At 39.0% G+C, this 17294-nt stretch overlaps 2 protein-coding genes across 8 annotated transcripts in view; one reads left to right on the top strand and one right to left on the bottom strand.

Annotated features, from left to right (window-relative positions):
- Positions 1-1871, bottom strand: part of DNTT (DNA nucleotidylexotransferase) — a 143780-nt gene extending 141909 nt beyond the window's left edge. The window contains exon 1 of the mRNA XM_054207189.1: positions 1733-1871. The gene's annotated coding sequence lies outside the window, so the exon portion shown is untranslated. The remainder of the gene's footprint in view (positions 1-1732) is intronic.
- BLNK (B cell linker) overlaps positions 1-17294 on the top strand; it is a 109801-nt gene that overhangs the window by 21669 nt on the left and 70838 nt on the right. For 4 of the 7 annotated variants that reach the window (XM_054207180.1, XM_054207179.1, XM_054207182.1 and 1 more), the window contains one exon: positions 13589-13635. The exons of 2 other annotated variants lie outside the window; for them this stretch is intronic. In XM_054207180.1, coding sequence (XP_054063155.1) covers positions 13589-13635 — 47 coding nt within the window. Of the gene's footprint in view, positions 1-13100; positions 13142-13588; positions 13636-17294 lie in introns of all 7 variants that reach the window. One more of the 7 variants, XM_054207186.1, reaches the window with a different exon arrangement.

The following is a 17294-nucleotide window of genomic DNA, read 5'->3' as shown; positions in this document are numbered from 1 at the left end:
AAGTCATTTAGAGAGCAGCATGTCATTTTTATATTAGTGTTCAATGTTCATTCAGTTTCTAGTTTGCTTCTGCATGTAGACAACAGTACCTGACAGTCGCCCTGCACTATAAATTGGTTTAAAACCTTGATTAAAACATTTCAAATGGCATGTAAGCAAAAATGGAAATATTCATTGGAAGTTAAATTTCAGTATTAGTCAGTTGGAGGGTGAGAAAGGGAGAGAAAAAGTCAATCAACATTGACTTTTTCCCTAAAAAGAAACTACATCCACAAACAAGGCAACTGGGGTTGGGAGACTAATTTAAAATTAGCCTAGTAGTCTCTTTTGTGCTAGCACAAATATCACTGGCTTTCAGATACCATTATAATGACAGACTAATATTAGAACTGGTTGCAAATATGTGTATTGTATTGCTGGAATAAGTTTATTTTTGAAGCCATGTGAATCTTCAGAAATTACTAGGATGTGAAAGGACTCTTGCGTGTACAGATTTGACCTCTTCTCTTGCTCTTGCCCATTAATGTATCTCATCTGGTCTGTCTTTTAACATTCCAAAGCTTTCAGTAGCTTTCAAAGCTCAACTTTTCTCAAAGAAACCATGCTGCTTTTCCTTTTGCCTCCCACTCTAAACTCTGCACAAGCTTGCTAATAGATTTAAAGATATACTGCTCCAAAATGGTCAAATGGTACCGGACTGAAATTCAAATGTTAATGTTTCATGAACTGCCAGGAAAGGAAACAGTGTCTGTATCTCAGTGGAAATCTGGAATTTCTTGTAAGTGTTTAATCTTGGTTGTCAACAAGATGTTGGGTCATTGACTTGTAAAGCCTTGAAACAAAGATATTTATTTTTAGACATTTTAAATATATATCCTACTATTTCTTCAAGAACCACACTTGCTAACTTCTGTAAGTTAAGTTTTAAAAATTGGTAGAAACAAGGTTTTTTCCTAAAAAAGAGTCACATATTCTTATTATAGCAGAACACTCATTTCAATGACACTTGGCATCCTTTTTGTAACCCACTTTTTAATTGCCTTGTTCACAAATAACTCGGGTCACTTCAAGAAAAAGCCAAAAGGAAGTCTGTTTCATGTCCATTCCTGAACAGTATCTAAAGCTATAAAATCAATGCAGAACATACTAAGAGCAGGATTATACAGTCTGAATACTTAGAAGCTTTGAGAACTTCAGATGTAGATATGGACTTCATTGCCTAACGTCAGGTGTCAGAGAGAAAAGACTGATATCTACATTTTTGAAGATTCATAGTGCTGAGAGGGAAGGGAATGAGGTACACACTGGGGGCCCCCAGGACCTTGAATAAGTACTCAGATCCAGCATGAAATCAAAATAAATACATGTTTGTGTACAAGCAGCAATACAGAAGCAGAAAACACACAAATACTATATTTTTTTATGTACCAATATTCTGCAGAGAAATATATATGCACATGAACACTGACAACTTTAACCTAACTGAGTCCTGTATCCAAAACTAGATCTCCTTTTTCCTACTGAAATACAACTAATAGTTTAACATGTACTACATAGATATACATCACTTGACAAATAGGTCATTATATTGTTAAATTTCCATATGAAAACAAAGGAAATGAGAAACTTTCAAAGCACCTTTTCCTTTGCTTTTCTAACTGGCATTATCTGTTCAGATCATGATAGGTAAAGTGAAAGAAAATGAAACTTCTGAAATTAAGTTACTCTTTACCTTTGTAGCTGTCCCCACAACAATCTGTCATCCAGGAGCATCATTAACATCAGACATGTTGCACCGACAGAAGACATTGTTTATTGCATGGGAAGATAAAAGATTTTAATTAAACCATTTAAGCACACTAACAAATATAATAGCATCCCAGAAAGGCAAGGGATGTTGGGGTGTGGGGGAGGGAGTATTATATTTACAGACTGTCTTTCAAATTTCCAAGTTGCAGGGGAGGGGGGAAGGAGATGCTTAAATCATATATCCTTAACCTCTTTGTAGCCAATCCAAGAAAATTTCTAAAGCTCTTTGCGTCCCTGGTAAGCATTGATTAGTACTGTACTAATCTTTGTCTTTGCCCCTTCAAGAGGTAGCTCTCACAATTCAGAGCTGCCCTAGCTATAAAGCACTAAGCAGCGCTCTGCACAGCGCCACAGAGCAGGAGGGAGGTCGCCGCTCCATGCTACACACATCTCCCACCACATCTTAGAAGTCCTCAACCACACTCACCACACCGTGACCCAACACAGATGAGGTTCATGCTTTGAATGAAGATATCTGCTGACATAAACAACTAAACATGACTTCATCCAGTGGCAGAAATGCTTCCTCTGTTTGAGCCACTGCCACATGCAGTATCAGCAGCTGGTCTCTCCAACACAAAACAGTCAGGAAGGACGCATTCTTACAACAACTTAGATGTAGCATGTACACTTCACAGTAAGGGATCTTCATGGTATTGAATCTTCATAATACTGCTGCTTACCTAAATTACTACCACTGTACATGGTGTTCCTCTCCTACTTGCAGTGACCTGCCAGCACCTTAAAGTCTATCTTTTTTCAGCCATTGATATGCAGCAGTCATGATCTTGCTGATGGACTCAGTGATTACCAACTATTAGTGATGTTGCTTACTGTGGCTGAGGTAACATGATTCAAGCAAATTAACTGCTCATTTTCAAGATGCCTACAGATATACACGCGCATCATTTTCATGACTGTATGATTATAGAGTATCTATACCAGATAGCTATAACCATTGTGATTATTAAAGTGAAGCTAAACAGCAGAACTAAAGCAATGCCTCGAGAATACAAACCAGTATCAAAGAAGGTACAGAAAATCTATCTCACTATACAGGGGGTACTTTCAAAGTTAAGTAGCTCAACAGATTTCTGGGTGGGCATATGAAATTGTTACTTCAATGTAAATGTGCAAGAAGTTTATGATATGGTTTATTTCCAAACAGAAAGTGGCCAGCCATGGGAGCGTTTGGAGCTGCCAGGCATGTATAAAGTCACATTTGGTTTCTGAATTCAGCAAGGGCATTTACTCTTATCATTAAGATTAGCCACTTCTAGTTCACTTGATGAAATATAAAGTGCTTCCAATTAGGCACATGATCTTTCTTAATCTTTCAAGAATACTCTCATGTCTAGGTTTTGCTTTTAGGATTGCTGTTGCAGTTTTAAGATTGCTGACCGCTTCTGCCGTAGTATTTGCTCTGAGAGGTGAAACTATTCTCACACCCCTTCCGTACAGCCTTTTCAGGCTCAGCTGTTTCCCAGCGCTTCTTGTTATAATTAGTGGTTTTGTCCAGATGCAGGAAAGCGGAAGGCAGCTCCTTCTGCAGGCAGTGTCAGCAGGGAGCACTTCTGCACGGTTCCCAGGCCCTTGGCCAGCAGGGGACAGCTGAAGGCCCGAAGTCCCTCACTTTCTGGAATTCTCTAAGAATGATCCCATTGCGCCCAACACGCTGAGACACCTGCAGAGTCTCTCTATTCAATTATTTGTCCTGTATAGCAGCATTTAAGTAGGATTATGACTTAACTTTCCCCAAGTAACAAGGGTCCTTGCCAGTCTCACCTATCAGTGACACAAGAATTGATTCCTGCTGTGCTATTTCCTGCTGTCATTTTCAGCCTCCCTCATCAGAGCAGGATGGAAAACCTTAATACCCAGAGAATAGAGGGAACTTTTGTTTTTCAATCCAGTGCACAGAGCATCTTCTACTGAGAGCCTCTGCCGTTGTTTCAAGACAGTACTCTTCCTACTAAATCAATATTCAAATACTGGAAATGTCACCACTACAATTTTAGCTTCTGCCTCCCACCGTTTCCTCAGTAAGCAAATTAGATTAACTGAAGGGACAGTTTCAAACCTGGTTAAAGGGTCGATCCTCCCCCCTTCTACCTTTGCCACGTGTTCCCATTATACACACACACACTTTTGCTAGCACTAGCTGTCACTTGGCTACAAAGGTGGTGCATCAAGGTTTTATCCAGATGGACACTTTTTTGGTATGGTTATTTTTCAGCCAGACCACTTCCACTAATCCAGCTCACCGCACACCTGCTGGTGACAGCATGGAGGAGGTAGAGGAAGCACAGTGCCCAGAGAAGACACATCTCCAGGAGGTTTAAAGCAGCTGTGAAAAACACAGCTTCAGTGAGAGTTTTCACACAAACCAACAACTAAAGAGGTTGCTGCCAGGGACACAAATGGGTCTCCTCACCAACAATTTTCTTCCACCCAGCCCCCCGCCCCTTTCTAGCCATAAGCGTTCCTTGGTTCAATGCCCTTGTTTCATTTGCAGCTGATTCAACTCACAAAAGGGTCAGAGAAGCACCAGAGTCAGCACAGGGATGGCAGGCATTCCTCTGTGACAGGAGTCGAGGGAGAAGGGAGGGAAGAGGACCAGCGTTTTGGCAGCCAAAAGCCACTAGGACATGTGGGCCATTTGTCCCGCATCTGGACAAAAACATGGAGCTTCCCCCCAGCCCTGCCTGGTGGCACCTTGCTGGCATCAGGGACTGAGCATCAGAAGGGCTCCATGCTAGCCACATTTTATCAAACACCCACCCAGAAATAGGACGTGAGGTAATTAAAATAAAACTTGCTTAGGTTATGTGGGGGCAAGAGACTCCGTCAGAGGTAGGGAGGATCCTGGAAGAGGCCTTGTACTCCCACCTCAGCAAGAGCCTGGTGCACAGGCCATGGTGGAGAGGTCTGCTCACTTAAGGATATACCAGGTAGAAAAAACAGATTGTTTAGGTCAGAAAAGATAAACTAGAAAGAAACTGCATGTAACCACGTGGCCAAGGGAGAATCTTGTTTTCACAACAGCATTGTTTTAATAAGCTAGACACAGAGGGGCACCGCTTGACTCAAATCACCTGCATGCAATTATTGGGAGGGGACGCAGGTAGCTGGAAGCAGCAGCTGGGCTCAGATATGGTTCAGCCCTGTCAGAGGGCAAGATTATTAAAAGAACCTGACAGTGTAAATCCTGTTAGATGTCACTATTAAAGTGCATCCAGAACTGGTCAACAGCCTAGTGCACTCCCACCTTGGGCTGAGCCCTAAGGAAAGGTCAATTCCTAAAGCACCAGTTCTGCTTCCAGCAGAGCCCCATTCTGAGGCCATTTCTGCAGCGTGTCCTGTTCCTTGGAGATCACAGTTCACTGGTATCTTGACTACAGACTAGAAATATTTTCCAGGCCGTTAATTCTTAGATGTGGCCAAAAAGGGAACTTTGACACTTCAATATTTCCTTTTGTTCTGAATCAGAATGAACAGTTGCAAGTTTCCCATAAAAGTAAAAATAAAATGGTTTTGGAATCATTAACACAATAGCATTGACATGCCTCATTTGGGCCTTTTACCTTATATTACAAACATCAACATAAGTTGATTTAATTTTGCCAAAATTTTTTATACATTCTTAATCATTGATGAAGAGAAAGGAGTTCTGAAAAACAATCTGTTTTAATTGATGGAGCATTTTTAGAGATAAATGGTTCTGCTGGAAGACTTTCAGCTGGCCCTTCTGAATTCTCTTTTCTCAAAAAAATAATAGTCAGGCTTTGTAATCTTGCAGCCCACATCAGCAGCACATTCTGCTGGTTTTTTTCTGAGGCTAAATTTCTAGTGGTCATAGTTGTTATTTCTGTATGTAGTTTTTCAAACACTAAAGCCCATTTTAATTTGCTTAAGCACATAGCAGTGCATCATTATAAAGATATGGGAAGTGGTTTTATTTTCTGTGTTACGGTAAGCGTCCTTTCAATAAGGACATGCAAATACAGAGCTCAGCCCACAGAGCATTACACCGTCAGTGAGAAAGACAGTATAATTTTTGAAAGAACCTTGGAAACCTCTTATCTCTCCATCAGGTCAGCCTAAGACTAATGGAGACACCCACGTTCTAGGAAAAATAACATGAACTTTTCCATTGCATGGCTAAAAAGACAGATTTATGTTGCAGAACATAAATGTCTCAGACCAAGGCTAATTCTGCAGCCAGCTTTCAGGGAGGGAACCATTCATTCAGCATGTGAGATTGAATATGACAGGTTTAAAAAAAAGTTTTGGACAGCCAAGTGTGAGCAAGCAGCTCCTGGGGTATAAAATGGTCTGGAAACCCCGGGTCATAAACAAATAAATCATAGGCGAACCCACTCATAGCATATATGAGAACAAAGCATCAACTAGTTTAATCTTTCATTGGAGCTCTTTCAAAGCAAAACTGGTTAACCTTAAATGTGTGCACTTTAGGTATTAATGCAAAAGGCAGTTCCTTCAAACTAATGTATGTAAACCACAGGGATTCACTGAGCTACTACTGCAGGAAAATATCTTTCTCTCAAAGCAAAAACAAGTTTCTAACATCTCAACAGTTAAATAAGTGTGGCAGGGTATGTAGTGCAGACTCCTCAGCCTTGGACTTCTGGCAAAACCATACAGTGCATCAACGCATATAAAACCTAATCAAATAATTCATAAAAAAACGTGTTTTTCACTTGAAATGATAGAGTAGCAATATTACAAACAGATCTCCATCAATGGTGCTAAAGTAATCCTAACTTTCTTAAAAGATATAAAATACTCTATGCTCTTTCCGGGACGTTATAATCTAGATCTCAAACTCCCATAACATGCTGAACGCAGCTTTTAGTAAAACAACATCAGATGAGCAGTTTTGTTTAACTAAAACCATGCCTGAGGACAGAATAGCAGCAGCACTTCCTGATAGCTGACAAATCCACAGTGGACCAAGAAACCCATCCCCAACGGTCCTATTTACACCAAGCATTTCCCGAATATATTCCCTTGCTACTAACACCGCTCCCGCCACAACTTCATTTGTACTATGTGAGGTCTTATATAAGCCAAATGCAGAGATGGCTGCTGTGAAATCTTACAGATATCATATCCATCAACAGTTCTGGCACTACTAGCAGGACTTATGCGTTCACTTATTTGGAAAAGCACCAGTGTCCAAGCAGCAGGGAGAAGCCCCAGTGAGTAGAGACAAAGCCAGAGCGACTCTGCACATAGCAATTGGCCTCGTGTCATTGCAACCGCTCCCACACTCAGATCTGAAAGGTCAAAAGTATGTTAGAACTGTTAAGCGCCCGCAGTGGATTACCAGCTTCAGGACAGATAAATCTGCATCCCCAGCTCTGGCTGGCACAACTGTTAACAACTAATCTTGTCCTTACAGAGCAGCTCTGCAACAAACAGGATTGCTGCTTACCTCTGCTCTCACGTTAAAGCAATGGGCTCGCCTATCTGAAATGACAGCAGCTGTTTCTTATACCACTTCTATAACTGTGACTTTAGTTTCATTCCAGAATATCAACATTTGTGTTCAACAAATACGATTCAATGTGTTTTGAAAGTAACCGAAATGGAATGATAGAGGCAGGCAGCATAGCATGATTCACCTCAGCCTTGAAACTGCATAAAGCTATGTTTCACTAGAATTATGCTACCAACATTTTTTACCTCCGAGATATTCACAACAGTTATTATGAACTGAGGAGACTGTAAAATAAACATTTACAAACAAAAATCAGCCAATATAGTTTGACAATTCTTGCCACAAACTGCCAACCCTGAAAAAAATAAACTATGATTTTTATATCCCCCCCCCCCCCCCCCTTATTTTTGCCCATTTCTAATTACACTTTCACTAAAGCACGTTCCCTTAAGATTTGTCTGTCTTCACCCAGCCTTCTATTGCTGATCTCTTTCATTTTATTGTCTGGAAGATAGTTTTGAATGGTGCTTTTAAATTTGCCCACATTCATTTTAAATTGCATCACTTGACTATGAATATGGCACCCCAAAGCCATATTTTTAAATAATTTAAAAAATAATTACTATTTCATTTTTGCATAACTTTGTTTCCCCTCCCCCCCCTTTATTACTAATTTATCCATTATGTATATAGTAGCAGTGGAGGCAAAGCTAAATTAAAGCCTCATTGGGGTAGGTATCACACAGAGTTTTATCAATGGTTTTTCTTCAAAGACACTAAAATTGGACTAAGCTATACAAAATGTGGAAGAAAATAGAAAAGAAAAATATTTTTTTTTAAATGCTATTTGAATAAAATTATGAATGGGAAACATAGGTATCAACCATGACTCAGCAAAACAGCTAAGCACAGACCCCAGGAAATGAACATATCCTCTTGCCTTCAGTGGGAATGATTTAAGCACATGCCTGTGTGCTCTGTTGATTCAGACCCTGCATGTCTTGCCTGAATTTACATGAGATCTCAGTTTTGGCCATGAAGTCCTGCTTCCCCTCCCAGAGAAGCTTATGCTTATGAGTAATGCCATACCTGAGACACGCATCACAGCTCGGAAGCCTGACTTCTGGTTCTTCATAACAGGTCTAAAATTGGTAGCTGCCAAACAATTTCCTCAGTGACCCAGCCAAGATTCTTTAACCCTTATCCTCAGGTTTTTGGATGAAAATATTTTAATCCAAATGCCCCTTCCAACCTTTTCCTCTCTAATGAAACCGCTCATCAGGATGACACTTCTCTAGCAGGAGTCCACGCATCCATAAAGGCAAACAGACACCACCACCTCGTTTCCCATGAGTGAGATATTAACTAAAAGGAGCAAGATTTAATTTGAAAGGCTCTCTAACGCAAAGAAGCAGGATGTGAATTAGGCTGAAGTACAGGGAATTGCAATTTCAGTATGTAATATAGTTACAACCTGATAATCTGCTACGCAAACTGGTCTCACTTATAAAGCCCCTTTGCACGCAAAGTGCTGTTGCTACCACTAGATGTCAGTTTTACACACTTTAAAAATGGATAAATACGTTAAAAATAGTAATTCTCCATTCACAATAAAAACCTATTTCTTTATGATGCCATTATTTCCGGATTGACCTTTGATTTTAAGGATTCCACATTTTATTTACCACCTTCTCTTCTGCTTTTCTCCCCCTGTGGGGCACAGTTCTCCTTTATCTAAGAAAAAGCCCTAAAAAATTTCCACTATGCATTTATTCCATGGTTTACTGAGTCCGAGACAATGACAGTTTTTGCCAGATATCACTATCAAAAGTCTCAGGTTGTATTTCTAGAGGACAGCACTGAGATCTTATTTTTATTCCATAGGGATATCTTTATATTCCATAAAAACATTTTTACTAAGAAATGCCGTATCTTCTCCAACTAATTACAGATAGTCTACTATGCCAGTCAATAGAGGATATCTTAACATGTATCATTACAATTCTATGATTGTTCAGATGTATTTTTTTTTTACTCACATTGACTGCCTAAATGTAGATAATTTTTATTTACACTCCAAATTTCTGTCTCTCGGAAATGAAAAGTGTAGCTGTAGATTCATCCTAATCCTGGCTTCTTGCATGTCTTTTTGTCAATACCAAACAGATTCCATAAACATAAACAGGTCTTAACATAAAGAAGTCGATCATACTGAATACAGAGCTTTTGTAATATATTATGGATTTACTTTGCCATAACAACATGAAATCGCTTTACATCAAGTAAATCTGGATCTTTACTTCCCCCCAAAAAACCTGAAGAAAATTAGGAGGAAGTCACACTCATTATACCATAAAATATTCAAATATATATAAAAAGGTATTTTTTATATATATATAAATATATACACACAGACACACACAAAAAGCAACAAATTCATTTGACAGCAAACCTCTCCAAACTGGTCCATGCTCAGAACTGGCAATGTTACAGAATGTAACTCAGCATTATTTTAAAGTAATGACAAGACTGTCACCTTACATGCAGCTTTACTGTTCAGATATTGACAGCTTACCCTGCAGCACAGTATGTTTGTTTGTCAAAGTCAAGGGAATCCCCTCATCCTCATTCACATCAAAATTTGACCTTTTCAGACTCTTACTGATCCTTCAGAGCTCTCCTGGATTGTTCAGGTATTTTATTTGTACCTGCAGCCACAACCATCTTATACAGGTGCTTAGATACAAGGAGGGGCTGAAAAGGAATGAAGGGGAAAGAAATGTGCTTATATGAACTTCAAAATATAGTTGAAAGGACTACATCATACAATCAACTATATTATCAACCTTCCTCAAAGACATCTAAAAACTTTTTTGAGGCAATTACTAAATTAAAATATCCCTTAGCACAACCTCAGCTAGGAACTGTGAAAGCATGACAAAATAATCTCCAAAGCAAGCCTGGAGGCCAAAAAACGTCAGGTCCTATAACATCCAACAGCTGCATTTGTGACTCAGAAGCCTTCCTTAGAGAAGTGCTAAACCTGGGGCAGGTGAAGCTGCCATATATGCTACATGCTGTGTTACAACATTTTGTCCCGTCTAAGAGCCACATTCCCTTTACCTTCCTATTACACTCAGTTTCCTCCAAACCAGACTCCATTTGCATGCTGACAGCCCCTTATATCCACCTACCAGTCATCCCCTACATGTCCCCAAGTCTTCAAAATGCCATCAGTCCCACCCAGCCATGGCATGTAAGCCACATGCACACGTGCTGGCCATTTGCGAAGCACATGCACAGAACCAGAGCACCTCAGACATGCCAGCTCACCGTGTGTGTTCTGCACACAAGCATGAGTCAGCCTAAACTTTTCCAGACAAAAACGCATAAAACCTACTTACGGATCTGCAGCTCCAGATCATACAGAGATTTAGGTTCTCTTTGCTTTTGATGCAAGGCTTCCCCTTCCTCAGCACCCATGCTGGCAAGCACCTACAGCAGGATAGGCTCAGATCCAAGACATGCCTCTGCAAGTAAAGGAGCGGGAGACACACCTCAAACACTTGCACCACTCCAGCATTTCTCCCCTTCCACAATGCTACCTGCAGAACAAAGCTGGTCGGCTTGATTTGCAAGCTAAGAGTTTTGGTTACGCTTAGCTACTGAGAAAGTTGGTGTCAGGTGAATGAAGCAGCCAGTAGAAAAGAGGAAATCAATAGTGGGTTTGAAGAGAACATAGTTTTTATATGCTTTCTAAATTGCGCTCTAACATGAAACTGTAAATACAAAAAACCCAAACACTCCAGTCTGTCCCTTTAGTTCCTCATTGTATATTTGGCAACTCAAATCCCTCCAGGAAAGAAACTACTTTAACTTCTTCTTTATCACACATATTCATTTGCAATATATTCCATTCATGCCAATATGAATCACTAAGAATGCATATCATAAGCAACAACAGGAGCAATGGATAATTAAAACCTGGAAGAATTAGTCATCTTCTTACAGAAGCTACCATGTAATTTCAAAAATGTTGAGTTTGCAAGATATTTTTATGCTCTTTCCTATGATCAGGATTTTGTTGCAGCAGCAGCTCTTAATTTCAATCAATGCTGCAATTTACTGGGAAAAAAAAAGAAAAGAAAAAACAACAACATACAGAGTAAGAGAAGACAGCTTTCAGCTGGACCAATAGATGCCGATCTCCTCAAACTTCAGGGAGGCTCATAGCTTAATCCCTTTATTGAAGGTTTTTCAGGAAAAAAAAAGAAAAAAGGAATCAAATTAAAACTTTCTGTATAAAACATTCACCAGTATAAGAAGTGCTTAGATCCATAGCTTCCTCCTCTACCAAGCTCAATTGCTAGCTTAAAAAAGCGCTTGATCTGACCGTACACACAGCACTTGCCTGTGTGGAAAGAGCTACTTACAGCAGAGCACTGCTTGAGCAGTACATTCCAGCAAACATAGCTTGGAAGGGCACAAAGAATTACACAAGCCATTTGGCTGCAATCACCAAGTAATTATACCTCAGCAATCTTAATACACACAAATAAAAAAATCTATTTTGCAGAAAAAAAGAGAGTGAACAAGACTCAAATCCTTACAACAAAAAGCATAGCTGCTTCCTCCACTTATTTAGAAGGTGCAATAATAGGGGAGGAAATGGCCCTAATATTGATGGTCATTGATCTGCAGAGGCAATTTGGTGAGTCATCATTACAGCTGACAAAGTCTGAACGAGCCCAGATGGGCCTGTGTGTCAATCAGGCAGCTCAATATAGTTTTAAATTTCCTTGGGAATTTGGTGATCTGCTAGATCATCTGCTTATTACCATATACTCTGCATGTAGATATGCAGCTGCTTTCTGTTACAGTATAATTACAGCCTAAGTATTAAATGCAGGGTGTTCTCTAGTGTCTGAAATGGCATATTTTCACAACAAATATATCAAAGAAATGCAGAGATTCACTTGAATTTAAATATAGACTGAGGAAATATGTATTCTCTGAGATCTTAAATGTTTTCCACTTGTTCTCCTTGTCTCACACACTTATTATTAATGTCTCATTTTGTATGCTTGATACAAACTCATCTATCATGCTGATGAGGTGGTGAGACAAAATGGTTTGGAATGGGACTGATGGCTGGGGGGTTATTCAGAAAACCAGATAGAGCTAGGCAAATATCAATCATATTACAATGAACTCAGTGTCACTGAAGTCACCGGAAAGTAGTCATTTCAGAGATTTCACATCCATTATAGGTGTGCGTAGGAAGTCTCAGGAAAGAAGCAAATTCATTTCCTTTTCCTGACACAAAAGTAGAAGGAGGGTTAGAATTGCATCTATTAAACGCACGTTTTCAGCCTGACCTATCCCCTGTTGAAATGTATGCTGAGAAATAGAGCATTTTAGCATTAGCAGGTTTCTGGATTGAATCCCTGCAATTACACACTTGATCTGGGTATAATCCAGAGATTTCACTGGAAATATTGCACTAAAAGAGAATCAAGAGAATCCATAGATTTAAAAAAAAAAAAAAAAAAAAAGAAAGAAAAAAAAGGTTTAATTTAGACTAGTTTAAAACTCTGACTTGAGAAGTTCAGCCACAAGCTGTGTACTAGCTTGAACATCAGAAGTACTTCTGCTGCTTTAGTGCGGTGCATGGACTCTTTGGCACATTGAGGTGAAAGGTATATGGAGCTAACACCAACTGTAGAAATGATTTGGATAAACTGTTTCCAGTATAGTGCAGCACTATAATGGGTGCTGTATGTGCCAAGGTGGCAAACTAAAAATTCTATTTCTTTTTCATTCCCAGTGTTTCATAGGTTGAGGAGTCACAGAAGTCTAGCACAACAGGTAAAACTGGGACTTAATAGTCTCCCAATCATTGTTAAAGTAATCTTCCATTCAGACAATTGTTGTACTAATCCGTTGATTTCAGAAAAAAACCCAAAGAAATTCTGGGGTGGAGCTAGCGAGAGACTATCTAAAATAGCTTGCTTATCGCTTCTTTGAATGATTCATTAACTAGCATAATTTAATCTGCCGCATGCCTGGTTAAATTCCAGTTTAACAATGTAGTGTGTGCTACCAGCTTTCCAGAAATGTTACAACAGGCCAGTAATAAAAAGTTAAGCATTAACCAAGATGAGACAACAACGTAGCTACAAAACTAAAAAATATTTTTTAGGGTTTTGCTTAGCTCACTATTAAAAATGTCATGACATGCAATTCACTTAATGGATTGGTCTTGATTAAATTGATCTTTATCTAAAATACAAAACCTGTTTTCTCTCTTTTCAGAATGTATCAGATTATGAGCTGAGCCGATTCAAAACAATGCACCAGCTGTAAGTTTCTCATTATTTTCTGCTTCCCCATTAAATGACTAATACTCTGTTGTACTCTGACAGTTTCTCTGTTAATAAATAAGGAAAAATGAGAACTGAAACCTCCTGCTCATGTGAAGGGCATTAATTGATGGGGGGTGGAACTTCCTCAGGATTAGGACCCTGGAAGGTTTACAAAAACTGTGCTTCAGATCAGCTGACAAGAAAGTCTGTTCTGCACCAGCTGCTGGGTGATACTCTTCCTCAGAATGGACAGGGACAACCTTAATATTAGGAAAAGTACAAGTTAACTTCTTCCAGAATACAAAAGCTCTTTACTTGTGTAGTATATGAGGTCAAATTTTCAGAATTGGTTATCTGCTGCTTAGCAACCAATTTAAGTGATCTGATTAACAAAGTGCTATGTTGAAAGTAATTTAAATAGAATTTGGAGTACTGAATAAGCAAATTCGGGTATAACAGTTAGGAAATGCCTTCATGTAATTTGTGACAAATCAAGTTCATTTAGAAGGATATCCCTAATGTTAAAGTATATTAATTCTCTTGTATTACTGCACAGAAATAATATTAGGGAGTTTTCTCTATGAGCCAATGAAACCAAGTGGTTTGTGAAACCTAGTGGTTGTCATTATTCCATGTAGCATATTTTTTCCGTAGCTGGGAAAACATTGTATCTAGTTACAAAACCAGAATTGTTTTTTGAATCCCATTCTATTGGTAAGAAACTGGAGGAACTTGGAGGGATTTTTACCTGTTAAAATCCTACTCCTATTGATAAGAATTTGATGAGATCATAAGTTATTGTTCTTCTGGGTTTGTTCTGATAATTAATTAGGTGAGTAAGGAAAATATCAAAGGACTTTCTTGCAAAGTAATTAAGTCTAATGGGACAACGTTTTGAGAGAAAATGTAGAGAGCATGAATGCAAAGTTAACCTCTATTTCTGTGATATACGTGAATCTGATCTACTACAATATCGGGGCAAGCAGAAATCTACTGAACTGGGGCCAAGAGTTGTGCTTCTACTGATGTGGGTTATTCAAGCTTTGGATTCTGAAACCGTATATTGGAATAACAAAGGTGTTCTGAAATATGAATTCTTTTGCCAAGTACAAAACAAAAGACCAGAGATGACCAAGATGAAAGTAATAAAACTCCTGAAATGCACAGTGTGGATGTCACGTCCTTAGCACCAAGTTTCACTCTAAAATCTGTTGCTCTAACATCTTACTGCTTGCTATCACAAAAATTACCTGATTTTCTAGCACTCCAACAGTTCGCATGTTTTCACTAGGAAAGGCCTACATTGATCCACCTAAACCAGATGAACAGGCCTGTTCCTACAGCAGGTAATCCCCAATGGATCAAAACACTAAGGATAGATAAACAGAAAAATACTAATCACCACACAAGGTGAAAGCAAAGTTCTGTGTTTCTCCTGGCAGTGGCCAGTGCTTCAGGTCTCTGCCTGTTACGAAAGTTTCTTCATGGGGCTTCATTAGACAGAAGCTGGGTCCCCTGACGTGCCACCATCAAAAGCTCTTTGCCTTTTCCATTCTAGTTCTCATTAGTGCAACACTTGAAGTTCTTCTTTTCCGTAAGAAAGATTCTGAGTCTAGAAGTGTGTAAATGCTCTGTGAACTAAAACACACAGTTATTCTACATTCTGCTAAGAAATTCCGTCACAAATGTACCAGGAGCAATCTGCAGTCATGCAGGGGTATAATTCCCCGACTTCTGCACCAAATTCCTCCACTAACTCAATGGAAGGTGCTTTTCCCTGTAGTCAATCCTATACCTATTCTCTAAGGGGGAAAAGATAACAGGTAGAAAAAAGACAAAATGTTTTCTCTGGGAAGAGATTATGATAGTAATTCTGTTTTAATACCGCGAAATAAAATTTTTTTGCACTACACTTTTCATGAAGGCTCTTATTATATTCTGTTATTTCAATTAGCATTGGCTCTGATGGCCTAATGACAGCCTGATGTAAACTAGTTCTCATCAACACTTAAAGCCACAGGTCTACCTAAATTGCTTCTGAGCACCTACTGAATATAGAAGTGAAATTATCAAGGTGCAATCTCTACTAGTGTCCTATCCTATCCCTGAAATGCAATAATGAAAGATTCCTTCCCCACTTCCCAAAACAATAACAGAAGAGAGGTGCTGCTTTCAAACACGGGACAGCAGAGTACTGAGGCACTAGTCCAAACCCTCTCTGGAGCTGGCTGCCAGGGTTGTGCAATAAACTGCTCTCACGGGTTTATATGTTTTCAACAGTCCTGACATCATGTTGAAATCTTGAACTTTGCTTAAAGCCCTTCCTCCTGCAGAAGCCCCATCGTAACTTTCATTCCACACAGCAGACTCGGTTGATACACCTGCACCCTGAAAGTCTGGGGTAACCCAAAACACCAAACAAGTTTGCTCTCAAGAATGGCAGTACAACAGCACTTTCCAGATATTTCCCATTGGAGAAGTCTCAAATATCCCACTGACTACAGTCATGGGCTCGTTTATTCAGTGTTAAAATTTATCCCAGGAAGAACACTATATAGCGTATCACCCTACATTCAGGAGTACTCTTTAAGAGAGTGCAGATATTAAAATTAACCTCATACCACAGATGTTTCAGAATACTGGAACTTGAGTGCTTTCCAAACACGCTGTCTTGCTATCTTTACTTAATATTTTAATAAGCAGTGCAAATAAGATTGGTATTTACAACTGTATTCAGCAAAACTGGCATATAAGCTATAACTCACTTATAAACATCCATAATCTAGAAGCACATCTTGAGAAAGAAATGTAATTACAGCTTAATCACCTCAGTGTAGATAGTCCAAGACACATAGCATCGGATGTTTACGCAGAAGCTGTTTCACAATGCTTTCAGCTTACTCAAGTTTCACTTTTCCAGGGACCGTGAAATTAAAAGGCCTTCTTTATAGCTAATGTGATTAGAAGTTCATCCCAAATCAAACTCAGAATAAATTTTGCTCTCAACTCATGATCTCTGGGGACAGTTTTCCAAAATCAGGACTGGAATCTTTCATCACAAAACCAGTGCTTTCTATCACATGTGCAAATTCAGAAGCCTGTTCTGGCTGTGTCGGATTGTTCAGTAAATGAGAAATCTTCACCTGCAAATCAGGTATGAGATGTCAAGTCTTGAGTTTACCATTTGTATATAGCAACATGTCGGTACGGAAGATCCTGGATACTAAGCGAACTGTGATAAGGAACACATAATTATGGTGTAGGCAGCATTTAATCTTTTCTTGAAATAAACATCTACCAATTTTCACTGTTGTGAAAAATGTTACTAGTTTATTTTACTAGGATTTTATAGTAGATGCAGAAAAAATTGCTATTCATAAATCAAGTAAGGGTTCTGTAATTAAGATTGATTTCTAGATTAGTTTCTAACATCTTTCTTTTTTTAATTGGTCATAATTTTTAATAACTCCAGATGGAAATTTTTCATCCTTGCCTTCCAAGCAAAGGAGATGTCTTTTCCTGAGACATGTGAATAAATTCTCAATTGTAAGAGATGTTACGTATCAGGAAAGTACCTTTGTAATGCTGAGATGTTCCCCTTAAAATGTCTGCACTTCCGTAATTCAAACTGCAAGAACTAGAAACATTACACATTA

The sequence above is a fragment of the Rissa tridactyla genome, chromosome 6 (assembly GCF_028500815.1).
Source record: "Rissa tridactyla isolate bRisTri1 chromosome 6, bRisTri1.patW.cur.20221130, whole genome shotgun sequence".
Lineage (NCBI taxonomy): Eukaryota > Metazoa > Chordata > Aves > Charadriiformes > Laridae > Rissa > Rissa tridactyla.
This window is presented reverse-complemented; position numbering and strand designations above follow the sequence as displayed.